The 13793-nt window shown below is 48.6% G+C and overlaps 1 protein-coding gene across 2 annotated transcripts in view; it reads right to left on the bottom strand.

Annotated features, from left to right (window-relative positions):
- LRGUK (leucine rich repeats and guanylate kinase domain containing) overlaps nt 1–13531 on the bottom strand; it is a 55181-nt gene extending 41650 nt beyond the window's left edge. Inside the window, exons 1-6 of one of the 2 annotated variants that reach the window (XM_082238808.1) lie at nt 13142–13531; nt 10105–10212; nt 7874–7955; nt 7085–7185; nt 4795–4876; nt 808–932 (exon numbers count right to left, since the gene is read on the bottom strand). In XM_082238808.1, coding sequence (XP_082094934.1) covers nt 808–932; nt 4795–4876; nt 7085–7185; nt 7874–7955; nt 10105–10212; nt 13142–13405 — 762 coding nt within the window. In that variant the 5' untranslated portion in view covers nt 13406–13531. The remainder of the gene's footprint in view (nt 1–807; nt 933–4794; nt 4877–7084; nt 7186–7873; nt 7956–10104; nt 10213–13141) is intronic. The other variant, XM_082238809.1, reaches the window with a different exon arrangement.
- Nucleotides 13532–13793: the final 262 nt, after the last annotated feature.

Genomic DNA, 13793 nt, shown 5'->3' with positions numbered 1-13793 from the left:
GAACCTCTCCAAGCTGGGTTGAGTTGCATCCCCCCAGCCCCACCTCTTAGACTGTTTTCATCCTACATCCGGTGCCATCAACCCGCATATCTGCATCTAATATTTTATCAGTAGTTCCAACCCTGACGGTGCAGGTCACTTTGGAAAGGGGGAAACATGGGAAACACGAGAGTGGGAACTACAGACTAGGAAAGGTACACAGGATCAAAGGGCTGGGAGGGGAGTAAAGCCCTTCTAGAAGTACAGAAGGCAGTAGCAAAAGAGAGGGTCTTTTCACTGGTGGCTCCCTGGCTGTGGACTGCTCTCTCTAGAGAGGCTCACCTGGCACCTGCATGAAAAAAATGCATCCCTCGAGCTGAAAAAGGTCCACCACCCCTGCTCAAGGATTTCCCAATCACTGCATGCAACGTGTCCAGCATCACCTTAAAGGTAAAGGGACCCCTGACCATTAGGTCCAGTCGCGGACTCTGGGGTTATGGCGCTCATCTCGCTTTATTGGCCGAGGAAGCTGGCGTTTGTCTGCAGACAGCTTCCGGGTCATGTGGCCAGCATGACTAAGCCGCTTCTGGCAAACGTTCCCGCCGGAGCGGTACCTATTTATCTACTTGAACGTTGACGTGCTTTTGAACTGCTAGGTGGGCAGGAGCAGGGACCGAGCAACGGGAGCTCACCCCATCATGGGGATTCAAACCACCAACCTTCTGATTGGCAAGTCCTAGGCTCTGTGGTTTAACCCACAGAGCCACCCGCGTCCCACCAGCATTACAGTCCAGCATCACCTCACAACCCCAAAATTCTGTGACTCACCAGACAGAGTGTTTTGATAGGCAGGTTTTTCAGGCCATTGATGGCTGTGATCTTGTTGTCTGCCAGGCTCAGGTAGGTCAGGCACTGGCAATTCTCAAGGCCCTGGATCTCCTCAATTTCGTTATCTGTGCATCAGCATCAAGACTTAAGGAACAAGATTGCACTGCAAAGTGGTTAGCAGTCGGGAGTCCGGCGAGGAATTGCTCTTGAAGAATCCACCACAGTGAAATGAAGGGGAGCTGTGCAACAGCCCTCGGCTTGGGCAATATAATGGCAGTGCACACCATCCGTTTCTTCTCTGGCTTTTTCATTCAAAGCCACCCTGAACACAAAAACGCTCAGCGCTGTCTTTGGAAAACATCCAGGCTATGGGACAAGAATCAGAGAGTTTCTCTATTGCTGGGGATCCATGGTTCGACTGCTGCTACCTGGAGTGGGAGGCGCAGGTTCTACTCCTGCTAACTTCCCAGTTCTCTTTTTCTCTAGGTGCGAGGACCCAGAGGTGAGACAAAGCACACGCTTTGATCCTAACAAACAGAGCAACCATAACTCAGTGGTGGAGCACCCACTTGGAGCACAGACGTTCTCAAGATTCAGCTCCTGGTATCTCCAGGAAGGGCGGGAGAGAACCCCACCTGAAATTCTGGAGAGCTGCTGCCTGTCTGTGTGAGCAGCACTGACCTAGATGGACCAGAAGTCTGATTCAGGATAAGGCAGCTTCTTAGGGCTTCAGTTAAAACTGAATAGAGGGTTGGTTCTGTTCTCACTGCAAGCTAAACAAGGGCTTTTACAACAGAGATGAAGGGAAAGAGCGACAACATCTTTCCTGGTGTCTGGAGAGCATCCTGGCCGGTATTGGCTCTCATTTTAATATCCAACCTGCACAACTGAAGCTCTTTCCAATCTCTGTGCCCCACTCTCTCCATCATGGTCCTATCGCCCAAGTGAAGCTTTCTTATGTGGGGTGCACTGAATCTTTTCTTAGCTCAGTATGTCGCAATCTTCCTTTTGTTCCGTGGACATCGTGGCTGATTTGGCCACATTGCCGGAGACAATACAAATGAGCGAAGCAGAGATAGCCCGGTGCTCGCCGCATGCAAAGCAATTCCTTTCTCTCCCGCCCCTCGCCCAACCCCACACATCCTCTTTCTTTCAGAGGAGCAATAATCAGCCTTGGCCCGCATTTCACTCCTGTCACATTATTTCTGTTTCTGCTATGGGAAATTATAATTGCAAAGGGAGCAAGTTGCTAGGCCACCGGCTGACAAGAGCGATGTCACCCGAACACCTTGTGAAACACACAAATAATGTAACCTGAACAGCCAAGACTGAGCTCTGTATTGCCAAGCTGGAAAAAAAAACACCTGTCGGGCATGATATTCTGCTCGATCGTGTGCAAGCTGGCAGGATGAGGGCCGGCGTTGGAGGCAAGAGGGTAGGCAGAAAAGAGCAGCAACAGGTGGCCACCACTGCCTTGAAAGGGGGGCAACCTTCCTTTTCCAAAAAGTCTCTTAAGTGGAGATCTGTATCCCAGTCTGAGTCTGTGCTGAATCTGAAATTGTTTTTTTATATATGAATTGTCTGGACTTGTTTTTAATTGTCTTCATCGCTGATGCTTTTATTGCAAAATCGCCTTGAGACATTTCATGGGAAGCGATTCATAAATGGAATCAAACACATATTCCTTGAGCTCAGCCTTTCCCACAGGTCTTAGCCATGTTAAGCTTGCTGATCAACTGCTTGGAATAGGGGGGCCAAGTAACAGGGGATGCCTCTTTTGTTCACACTCTGCTTCTTAGGGGCCACCCAGAAAAATTGGTGGTCCTCTGTTGGAAACAGGACACTGGGCTGGATGGACAGCTGTGGCCTGCTTCCTTTGAAGTAGACCCATTTTAGATCTTGTTCCCCTTTCTTCTTTGAAAATGTACAGCCACAATTCTGCAGTTGCCAACGGTCCAGGGAGCAGCCAGGGGCAAAGGCAGCACAGGCTGCCCACGTGTGCCAGGAGGCAGGAGATATGCTTGCCTTGGCCTATCTAGTGGACTGCAAGTCAAGCCAAAGCTCCTTGCCAACAACCCCAGCCTGACATAATCTAGCAAGGCAAGGGTCCCAGCCCTTTGGGCAGATCAAACTGAGCATAGAATTTTACAGTCTGAAAGATGGGACTGTCTTCTGAATGGGAAAGGGAGACTCCTATATCTCCACCAACAATCAAGGAGTAAAGCAGATTGGCCATGGCAGGACAGGGCTGATCTGGTCCCTTTACTTGTTGGGATGTCACATGGGAATAAACAAAGAGGCAGGTCTGGGGCTGTTAGCCCAGGCAGGCAGCCACTGAGGGCACAGACCTGACCTTTGAGGGACACCGTTTTACAAAGATTAGTTTTTGTTGCATCTTACGAATTTCTGATATTTGACTCTTGAGTTTACGTTCTGAAGAATTTCGTCATTTTTGAAGCAATTCATACCAAGGCATCTGTTTTTGAAAACTGCAGTGAGTGATTTGGGAGCAGGGGTGCAAGTAGTTAGCCTTGCCTGGAGCACAACATAGCCTGGCGCCAGGACTGAGTAGAAGTCCATTGGTAGCGCATGAGACTCTTAATCCCAGGGTTGTGGATTCAAGCCCCGCATTGGGCAAATGTCCCTCCCAACTCTTATGATTCTTTGAGGTAGTCAGATAAGGGTGGGTGAGAGAGACAGACGGACACAGAGAGAAAGAGAATGGATACAGGTGGACAGGAGCTATTCCAGCAACTTGTATGAGCCACGAGGATATCCTTAGTACCTGAATGATCAGCACATTTGAGGTTATGCAGGAATCCCATCCACCCCCACCCCCAGGTCAGATGTTCTCCTTTAGTACATTGGCTTCACTTCTTGAGCCACGTGAAGTTGAGGCCTCCAGCACTCTGCTAGGAGGGCAATTGCATGAAGGAGTGGGAAGTTGGCCAGGGCACAATCTTGCCCTACTAGACAGCTGCCTTGCCAGCACATTGTAGAAATTCTTGCAGTTGGGACAGTTTTGAAGAGCGTGGGCCCTAAGGCTGCCTTGGCACTGTTTCCACCAAATTCATTTCAAAGACCAGGGAAGCAAGAGTTAAAGCACCAGTGTTTTGTATCCAGGTGATGCAGAGAGACCAGCAGACTTGTTTATCCTTTTTCTCTAAGCCCCCTGGGAGAGAGAATGACTCAGGGTCAGCCTCCCTGTGGAAGACGAACATCTTCTTAGCAAGCATTCCTCATACTGATATTAGAAGTACTCGGGTTTCAATATTCTTTTGCTCTACAGCTCCCACCCCTCTCTTTTGGTTATGTGCCCAAGAAGTCACTTCTCCTTCATCCAGAATCACAATGACCAAGATCAACAGTGTGTGTGTGTGTGTGTGTGTGTGTGTGTGTAGAAGAGAGATAGAAAATGAACCTATTTGCAACAGATTAGGATAGTACATGAGTCTGAAAGGCCCAATCCAGAATTATCTTTTTGGGAGACCTCCCACTAAAGCAAGGCACCCCGACCCCAGATATCCAGCTTATCCAAGGGCACAACAATATCACCACAAAGGAAACCTCAGCTGGCCAGGCTCACTATCTGGGTAATTCAAGAGAGATACATTTCAACTCACCACGATTTCTCTTGCACTGAATACATACAAGAAGAATATTGCAATCTTGTTGCCTTTGTTGTTGCATTTTACTGGAGTAAAATTAGAAAAATGCATTTAGCGTATGATGCGCTATCATTCCATCTTTTGGTATGGATTTTTGAAAACAGCAACAACCACCACACACATGGAAACCATATTCCAGCCTTCTGGACAGGGCAACCCACCGATGAAAACAAAATCAACATTAAATTGCATCCTGGACCAAACTCAATCACAGAATGAAGATTTGTGTGTTTGTTTAAAAGCCCCCAGGGTTGATCTTCCAACCCTCTGTCGTATCCCACTTCTCTCCAGAATTTCTCTTTCACTCCCAAAAGGATACCGTCAAGTATGAGCTTCTTAAGTGACTGGTAGGCAGAAAGATCTTGCATCACTTGGATCTTGTTGTGCGAAAAATCTGCTACCTGGAGGTGGGGTGGGTGGAGAGAATACATAAAGATACCATCATAGGGTCTATAATTTGTATGTTTGTTGTTTCTGCGGAACCAAAAGGTCTTCTGTTCGAATTGGACACACGACTGGAGCACAAACATGGGGTGTGCATGGGTTTGTTTAGAACTGCCTGCATTTAACCACTTGCTTGGTCGTCATTGGCTTTAGCAGACGTATGTGTGAAATTGCCTGTAGGTGAACGATCAGGCTTCCAAATTGGGGGAAGAGCGCTTGGCTTTACCAGCCTGACTTGCTTCTGTGCTGGCAGTGGCTTATGGAAGTGGCATCACTTCACCTGTGTGCTGGTGTCCTTCTACCGAGGCTCCATAGAGAGCATACTTACATACTGTATTTGTGCTTGGTTCTCCAGTTGTACAGCTAGGGAGAGGAAGGTGCTCCAGAAGGTCATAACCACAGCCCAAAGGATTATTGGTCACCCTCTCCCACCTTTGGAAGAACTGTACGGTTCCCGTTGCCTTAGGAAAGCAAACAACATCCTGCAGGATCCATCTCACCCGGGATACAGTCTGTTTGCACTACTGCCTTCTGGCAGGAGGTATAGAAACATCAAGTCTAGGACAAATAGACTGAAAAACAGTTTCTATCCAAGAGCTGTGGCCTTTTTGAATGCTGTAACTCGATAGTGAGACCTGGGAGTTTGATGGGTGTGGGTGTGGGTGTGGTTGGAAGGTGGTTTGTTTGGTTGTTGCTGTTGTTTTGCTTTTGTTGTTTTTAAGGGTTGGCATCCAATTTCGTTGCACTTGTGCAATGTTGCACTAGTGTAATGACAATAAAGAATCTATCTATCTATCTATCTATCTATCTATCTATCTATCTATCTACAGAAGTTGATCAGGCTCCACCACTGCTTTACAGCCACTGAGGAATCCGGCTGACAAAGTGGAGAGAGGCTGCTCGGCTTCACCAGCCAGTTAGCTGACAGGGCTGGCAAAGCAGCATGTTCTGTCTGTCTTTGCACAGGGTAGCCCAGTTGGCTCCAGAGCCAAAGTGCTGCCCGATGCAGCTCCAAACGCACCCGTTACAGGACCCAGAAGCACCCTGGGCAAAAGAAGGCAGTGGGTATGCCTGGAGTATGTACAGGAAAGGAAGAAAAGGAATCCTTTCCTATACCACAGCCTTGTAAAAGGGATGGGGAAGAGATGAGAAGAATGACCATGGGGAAGAAAAAAGGCAGCAGGGGAAGCTTAACAACAGCTGTCCTTCTTCCAACCTGGAAATCACTAGGCTGCTAGCAGCAATTTCTTTGCAGACTAGCAACTTCTGGGGGCTTAGTAACAAGGCCTGTTCAGAGACAACAAAAACATTTTGCAAAACAGCACTTTGGAAATTTTCTAGCACTGTTTTGCTCCACTTGCACACGTCTATGTTGAATCAGAAGCTTCAGAATGCATATTGGAGCACCAGATGTCAGGAGACATCTTAAGGCAGCCCTGTTCAGGGAAGTTTTTAACGTGTGATATTTTATTGTATTTTTGGTTTTTATGGAAGCCGCCCAGAGTGGCTGGGGAGGCCCAGCCAGATGGGCGGGGTATAAATAATAAATTATTATTATTATTATTATTATTATTATTATTATTATTATTATTATTATTATTATTACCAATAAACACACACAGAGTTCTCCATGCCGTGACAGGTTCTGAAAGGAACCCCTGAGGGAAGAGAACAAACAGAGCACCTTTTCCTGCCAATTTCAGCTACTAAAGACCGTTGCCACAAGATCACCACTATCTCGACATCAGTTTCATTTCTTTTATATGCCTCCATGCTCTGGGTCAATCTTCTCTGCTCTCTATTAATATACCAGCTTGAGGACCCAAAGAAATTTTGGATCACAACTGCCTCTAAAGATGGCATTGTTTGCTCCCGACACGTTTTGTATATAAAAATACCTTTGCCACATTGGCTTAAGATTGCATCGGACAACTAGGCGATTCAAGGAAAAACCTTACATGGGGACCAGAGGCAGAACAAGATTGTTGGTGCTGCAAGAAAGTTCAGAGAAAACTGTAGGCTCAACTCCATACAGGCTCAATTGGCTGAAGATTTCCAAGAAATGGCAAATGAAATCATTCCTTTCCTTACTTGCTTAGAATCTGGTTGGCTAGCCAGCTGCACTGAGGAGACCTGAACTCAAACAGAACCCACAAAATTCTTACTTGAAGATTCTTGGGTGGTTTGAAGTCAAAGTATGTGGTTAGTTCATTATGGGAAACGTTCAGGTCCAACAAGTAAGGCATGTAACTCACACATGAAATATCTGGAAACGAAAGAACACGGGGCAGGGGGTAGAAGTAAGAAAAATACATGGAGTGCAGAAACTGGACGTCAGGGCTGTGTGGACTCAGAGCTATGAAAACATACCTACTCTGCTATTAATAGAACAATGTCATACGCCCAGGATACATATGCAAAATGAGTCAATTTGCAGGATTTTCTCCATTTTGCATAAGTTATCCTGTGGGTTTTCACCATTATACATGTCCCTCCTCTGTTAACCATGAGGTGGTGGGGCAGGGAGGGACAAGGATCTCAAAAACACTACTTGATGACAGCTGGAAGTGTTATTCAGCAATTCTGGTTTATTTCACAAAATGCTGTCCACACGTGCATAAGTTTGTCTTTGTAAAAAATATGAGCTAGAAACTACTTCTTCCTTTCCTTTTAAAAAGGAGACTGAGATTCTTAGGGACTTGAACACAATTGGCAGATTCCATACCTTGCAGGTTTCCTGCACACTCACAGGCCTCTGTACAGACCATTCCCTCTTATGTGCTCAGGACTTCTCCCAACCCTCCTTACATCCTTTGCAGGGACCACTCTTATTTTCATTCCAAGCCACGTTGTAATGTTATCATTCTCATTGTTTTCTCCTCCTTTCTTCTTGATTTCCTTATACCCGAAAGAGCTTTACAGCCAAGGGACTTACAAAAGTGGCAGCTACGTACCATCAATTTTATTGTAAGAAAGATCTAGCTTCTCAAGGTGGACGTATCTGCAGAGAATGCTAATGTCACTTAATTTGCGGTCCTGTGGGAAGAAAACGGGGGAAAGGAGTTAGCATGTGTAACCCTGCACTTGCCTTCTCTTTCAAGAAGACACCAAGGCACAGTTCTGAAAATGAGGTTCTTCATTAACCCCCTAAAGTCTTTCCAAAAAGAATTCATCCCCTCGAGTTCCATTTGGCCATCATCCTCTCACCTACTGGGGCAAATTAACAACCTAATGTTCAAGTTCCATTAACGCATGTCTGTGTCCAGGTAAGGGGAGTCGGGATACACCAACAGAATCCCCAACTTGTCTCCATGACCCCTGTTTGCTTCCTTTCTTTTCAACAGTTACCAAACACAACAGATAGCCCCAAAACAATGTGCTCCAAACCCAAAACCACCATCCCCACTGTAGCAGGTCCTGGTGCTGCCTTTGCTTGTCTCCCTCCCCCTCTCCTCCCTACCCAAAGAATACATTACCTCTACCCTAAGAGGCAGTATGACACGGGTGGCGCTGTGGGTTAAACCACAGAACCTAGGACTTGCCAATCAGAAGGTTGGCGGTTTGAATCCCCGCAATGGGGTGAGCTCCTGTTGCTCGGTCCCTGCTCCTGCCAACCTAGCAGTTCGAAAGCATGTCATAGTGCAAGTAGATAAATAGGTACCACTTCGGCGGGAAGGTAAACGGCATTTCCGTGCACTGCTCTGTTTCGCCAGAAGCGGCTTAATCATGCTGGCCACATGACCCAGAAGCTGTACGCCGGCTCCCTCGGCCAGTAAAGCGAGATGAGCGCCACAACCCCAGAGTCGCCCACGACTGGACCTAATGGTCAGGGGTCCCTTTACCTTTCAAGAGGCAGTATGCCTCTGAACACCAGCGGATGGGGATCAAGAGTAAGAGAAATTATAAGATAAGTAACTATACAACCTTTAAAGGTACCTGGAAGTTTTTTATGTTTGATGTTTTGTTATGTTTCTGTATATGATAGAAGCTGCCCAGAGTGGCTAGGGTGACCCAATCAGATGGGCGGTGTATAAATATGATGATGATGGTGATGATCAAGAGAGGGCTACTGAGAGCATCCCCTGCTTGTGGGTTTCCCAGAGGCATCTGGTTGGCCACTGGGAGAACAATTCACTACTGGCCTGATGAAGCAGGCTCTTCTGTTACATTCTCAATTTGATCTGGAATCAGCTGGACATCATTTATTTAAGAATTCTCACTTGCCATTTGGGGGTGCCCTGCCTTCATATGACAGTTTACAAAAAACCAAAGCACACAGCATAATAATACATAATGAGGCTGCTGAATGAGATACTACTACTAGTAGTACTACTTCTAATAATTTATTATTTATACCCCGCCCATCTGGCTAAGTTTCCCCAGCCACTCTGGGCAGCTCCCAATCGAGTGTTAAAAACAATACAGCATTAAATATTAAAAACTTCCCTAAACAGGGCTGCCTTCAGATGTCTTTCAAAAATAAGATAGCTGCTTATTTCCCTCACATCTGAAGGGAGGGCGTTCCACAGGGTGGGCACCACTACTAAGAAGGCCCTCTGCCTGGTTCCCTGTAACCTCACTTCTCGCAGTGAGGGAACCACCAGAAGGCCCTCGGCGCTGGACCTCGGCGTCCGGGCTGGACGATGGGTGTGGAGATGCTCCTTCAGGTATACTGAGCCAAGGCTGTTTAGGGCTTTCAAGGTCAGCATCAACACTTTGAATTGTGCTCAGAAACGTACTGGGAGCCAATGCAGATCTCTCATTGTCATGTGTCAGACTGAAACACTGAAAAACAATTATTGTTTTATGCAGCTGGGAAAAACATTTCCTAGTTATTTAACTCATTCCACTTATGAACTGCTTCCTATAAAACGCCTCAAAGCAACCAAATCCCTGCGTTTGGGACAAGGTTGGACACTCTTCCCACCCTACCATGCAATAATTTCAAAATCATAACAGTTTCAAGTAACATTGGTCCTTTGCAGCAGCAGAGTTCTAGTGGGCAGAGGGGATTTCTTAATGAAGCATCAGACCTAATGCCTCAAATATCACATATTCGATAGGGCTAGAAGCACATGATCATGAACTCAAACAAAAGGTCATCAGTCCAGCCAATAAGGCCAAGTTAAGGATTCAAATGGGAGAGGATGTAGCTTGACCGCAAAACTATTTGCCATTAACTCACCGAAAGTGACAGATCGAGGTAGACATGTTCTGTGCCCGGGGCTGAACGCCCCAATTTTTGCAGGGCTTCAGCAGTCATTTCTTCAGTCAGCACACCATCAAATTCCTCCTGAGAGAGAGAAAGGCAGAGTTTTGTTTGGGCTAAAATAATCAAAGCCGGACATCCTCCCTAAAGAGGTATGGCCAACTGTGAGAGAAGATTAGGGCTCCAGCTGGGTCCTTTCCCCAGAGGAACATGGCAAATACCTTCACTCAATCAGTGCAAAATAAACAGAGGGCTACAGACTAGAAGCGTCAGGAGCCCATTTCCATTTCTGGCAAACCTGCCATTTGGCAATTAGCTTATATATCTGGGTTTCAAACACCGTTTCCAAGCGAGGCACACAGCAGCCTCAGCGCTGGCTTGTAAGGCCACCGACCAGGCAAAAGTGATGAGCTGCAGCCCAGGAGAGAAGACGATCCAATGCCAGGGGTGAGGTGAGGTTGCAGCCTTTACTAGGGAATGTTGCCATCATTGGGCTACAACCCAGAAACTGGGAGGATAGCAATTACTGTATTTTTCGCCCTATAGGACGCACTTTTCCCCCTCCAAAAATGAAGGGGAAATGTGTGTGCATCCTGTGGGGCGAATACAGGTTTTCGCTGAAGCCTGTAGAGCGAGAGGGGTCAGTGCACACCGGCCCCTCTCGCTCTCCAGGCTTCAGGAAGCTATCCGCAAGCCTTGGGAGCCCGCGGGAGTTCCCGCCGGGCTCCCACGGCTTGCGGAGAGCTGCCTGCATTTTGAAGCATGAGGCGCACTGAGCTCAGCACGCCCCAGGCTTCGGGCAGCTCTCCGAAAGCCGTGGGAGCCCGGCGCGACTTCGCTCTTTGCGCCCACGGCTTGCGGAGAGCTGCCTGTATCCCTGCGGATAGCAGCCTGTTCTGGGGGCTGGGGTCGGGGGAAGCTCAGGCTTCCCCCGCCCCAGCCCTGCGCTGGGCGGGGGGGAATAAATTTTTTTTCTTTATTCCCCCCCCCAAAAAAAAACCTAGGTGCGCCCTATGGGCCGGTGCGCCCTATGGGGCGAAAAATACGGTATCTTATTCTTATCTATGATAATTTGTAGGTCATCTTATTTATATAATAAAAGTGTCAGATCAGAATGGATGGCATGAGGCCCCAGGGATCCCCCACCAAGTCGTTGATCATTTCCACACATTTAGGTAGGTGCAACAGCACAAAAGTGGTTGGTACACTAAGAACATTACTTTGCCACACAGATGCTCCTTGCTCAATAAAATCCTGCTTCCAGTAACCATCCGCCTTGCCTCTTCTGGGGCCCTGGGATGCAGCTGGATGATGTAACACATGAAACAAGAGCTCTACTGGCATTACTAGGTCTTCGCCTGAAGCCTTCAGTGTAGAGGTAGGATACCTTAGCATACCGACAGGTGCAGGCTCCATCTGGCAATCCTCGTGAGAATGAAAGTTTCGTTTTATATAAGCATTAGTGGTTAATTTAACAATTGTATTAAACAGTAAAAACAAATAGGAAGCCGCTATAAATGTATTTTTAATCTTCTGTTGGAAGCCTCCCAGAGTGGCTGGGGAAACCCAGCCAGATGGGCGGGGTAGCAATATATTATTATTATTATTATTGAGGCCAGATCAGTGCTCCATCTAGATCAGTGGCTCTCTGGGGTCCCTGGCAGCACAGCCATTCCCAGTCCTACCTGGAGATGCCATTGTGGACAGAAACTGGAGCCTTCTGCATGCCAAACAGATGCTCAACCACTGAGCTATGGCTCTTCCCAAACAGAAACACGGGAAACTGTCTTAAACTGAGCGGCTCTCCAGAGTTCCAGACACGGCTCTTCCCCAGTCCTGCTGGGCGATGCTGCCAGGGAATGAACCTGGGACCTTCTGCCTGCAAAGCCTGGGAAAGCTGAGTGGGTAGAGCATGAGACTCTTAATCTCAGGGTTGTGGGTTTGAGCCCCATGTTGGCCAAAAGATTCCTGTATTGCAGGGGGATGGACAGGATGACCCTTGTGGTCCCTTCCAACCCTGATTCCACCCCCTTTGGGGGTCAAGTCAAACTCAGAACATGGACAGTTACAGCGTCCACTGTGGCTGCAGAGACATACATGGGAGAGACATGTTTTGTTGCAGCTGGGGCAGATGAAGACGTCTGGTTGTGCTGCTACAGATGCACTGTGGTGTTTCTTCTTTCTGCACTCCTCCCAGCAGCCCCTTTCCAACTCTCTGTTTCTACCCCCTGAGATACATGGGCTCTTCCCCCAAATGGGATCAGGAGGAGAAGCTGCCTTAGAAAGCTTCAGGTTGGTCCATCTAGCTCAGTGTTTTCTACACAGACTGGCAGCAGCTCTCTAAGATTTCTCCCGGCACTACCCAGGGGGTTTCTGCTTTTTTGTAAATTGCTTTGCAAACGCGGCATACAAATGTTATGGAGTAAATAAATAAACAAATGCTGTATTGTTTTTAACACTCTATTGGAAGCCGCCCAGAGTGGCTGGGGAAACTCAGCCAGATGGGCGGGGTATAAATAATAAATTATTATTATTATTATTATTATTACAAAGGACGGCCGGGCACGCGAGCCCCCCCCCCTCAACCCCAAACTTCCCGTAATCATTCGAGTAGCGCGAACCCTTCCACTCCACCATGCAAATAAGCCTCCCGTATTTCTCCCTCTAGGCGCGCCTCCCCAGAGGGGCACTCCCGTATTTCTCCCTCTAGGCGCGCCTCCCCAGAGGGGCACTCCCGTATTTCTCCCTCTAGGCGCGCCTCCCCAGAGGGGCACTCCCGTATTTCTCCCTATAGGTGAGGGGTCGCCGTTCCCGTAATTATCCAAATAGCACGTCGACTCCGCCCACCTCCCCGCGGAAAGAAGGGTCGTGCGCTCCCGTAATTCTCCTTGTAGGGGCGCCCTCCCCAAACGAACCCGTGCCCGTAGTTCGCCGAGTAGCGCCCCCTCCCTTTATAGACAGAGAGATGCCAACCCAGGTTAGGGGCGGCGAACCACCCCCCCCCTGCACCCACCTCCATGGGCTCGGGCTCCGGTTCGGACTCGGTGGACTCCTCTTCCTCGACGGCGAGCTCCTCCTCGTCCTCCTGGTAGAACGTGGCGTTGCCTTCCAGGCCGTCGGTGCCCCTGGGGGAGCGCTCGTCGAAGCGGCTGAGGAGGAGCGAGAAGGTGAAGGACGGCGAGGTCGCCCAGGAGCGCAGCCCGCCCGACCGGGCGTCATCCCCGCTGTGCGCGCTCCGGATGGCGCTGCGCCCGTAGAAAGCCGAGCGGGAATGCATGTCGGCCAAGGGGGTCCTTCGTGGGGGTCTCGGTCTCTCTTTCTCTCAGGGGAAAAGAGGCCGCCTGGGAGACGCCATCTTGTGTCCCTGCCGTTGCCCGGCAACGAGGCGGAAAAGGGGGAGAGCGGCGCAAGGCCCGCCGGGAGTTGTAGTCGCTTTCCTCGCGCGAAAACGGCGCCCGGGAAGCCCGCGCGCGGTGCATCGCGGGAAGTGTAGTTCGGCCTGTCAGAAAAGAAATGAGCGCGCGGGTTTCGAAATGGCGGCTTATTTATTTACTGCCACGAAACTTATATCTCTAAATGGTTCCTTATTTATTTCCACACACACACAAAAACAACCGCTCGATTGCAGTGGAAACCTCGACGAGGTTTACAGGAAGAATAAAAGC

This window comes from Podarcis vaucheri (genome assembly GCF_965113315.1).
Source record: "Podarcis vaucheri genome assembly, chromosome: 10".
In the NCBI taxonomy this organism is placed as follows: Eukaryota; Metazoa; Chordata; class Lepidosauria; order Squamata; family Lacertidae; genus Podarcis; species Podarcis vaucheri.
This window is presented reverse-complemented; position numbering and strand designations above follow the sequence as displayed.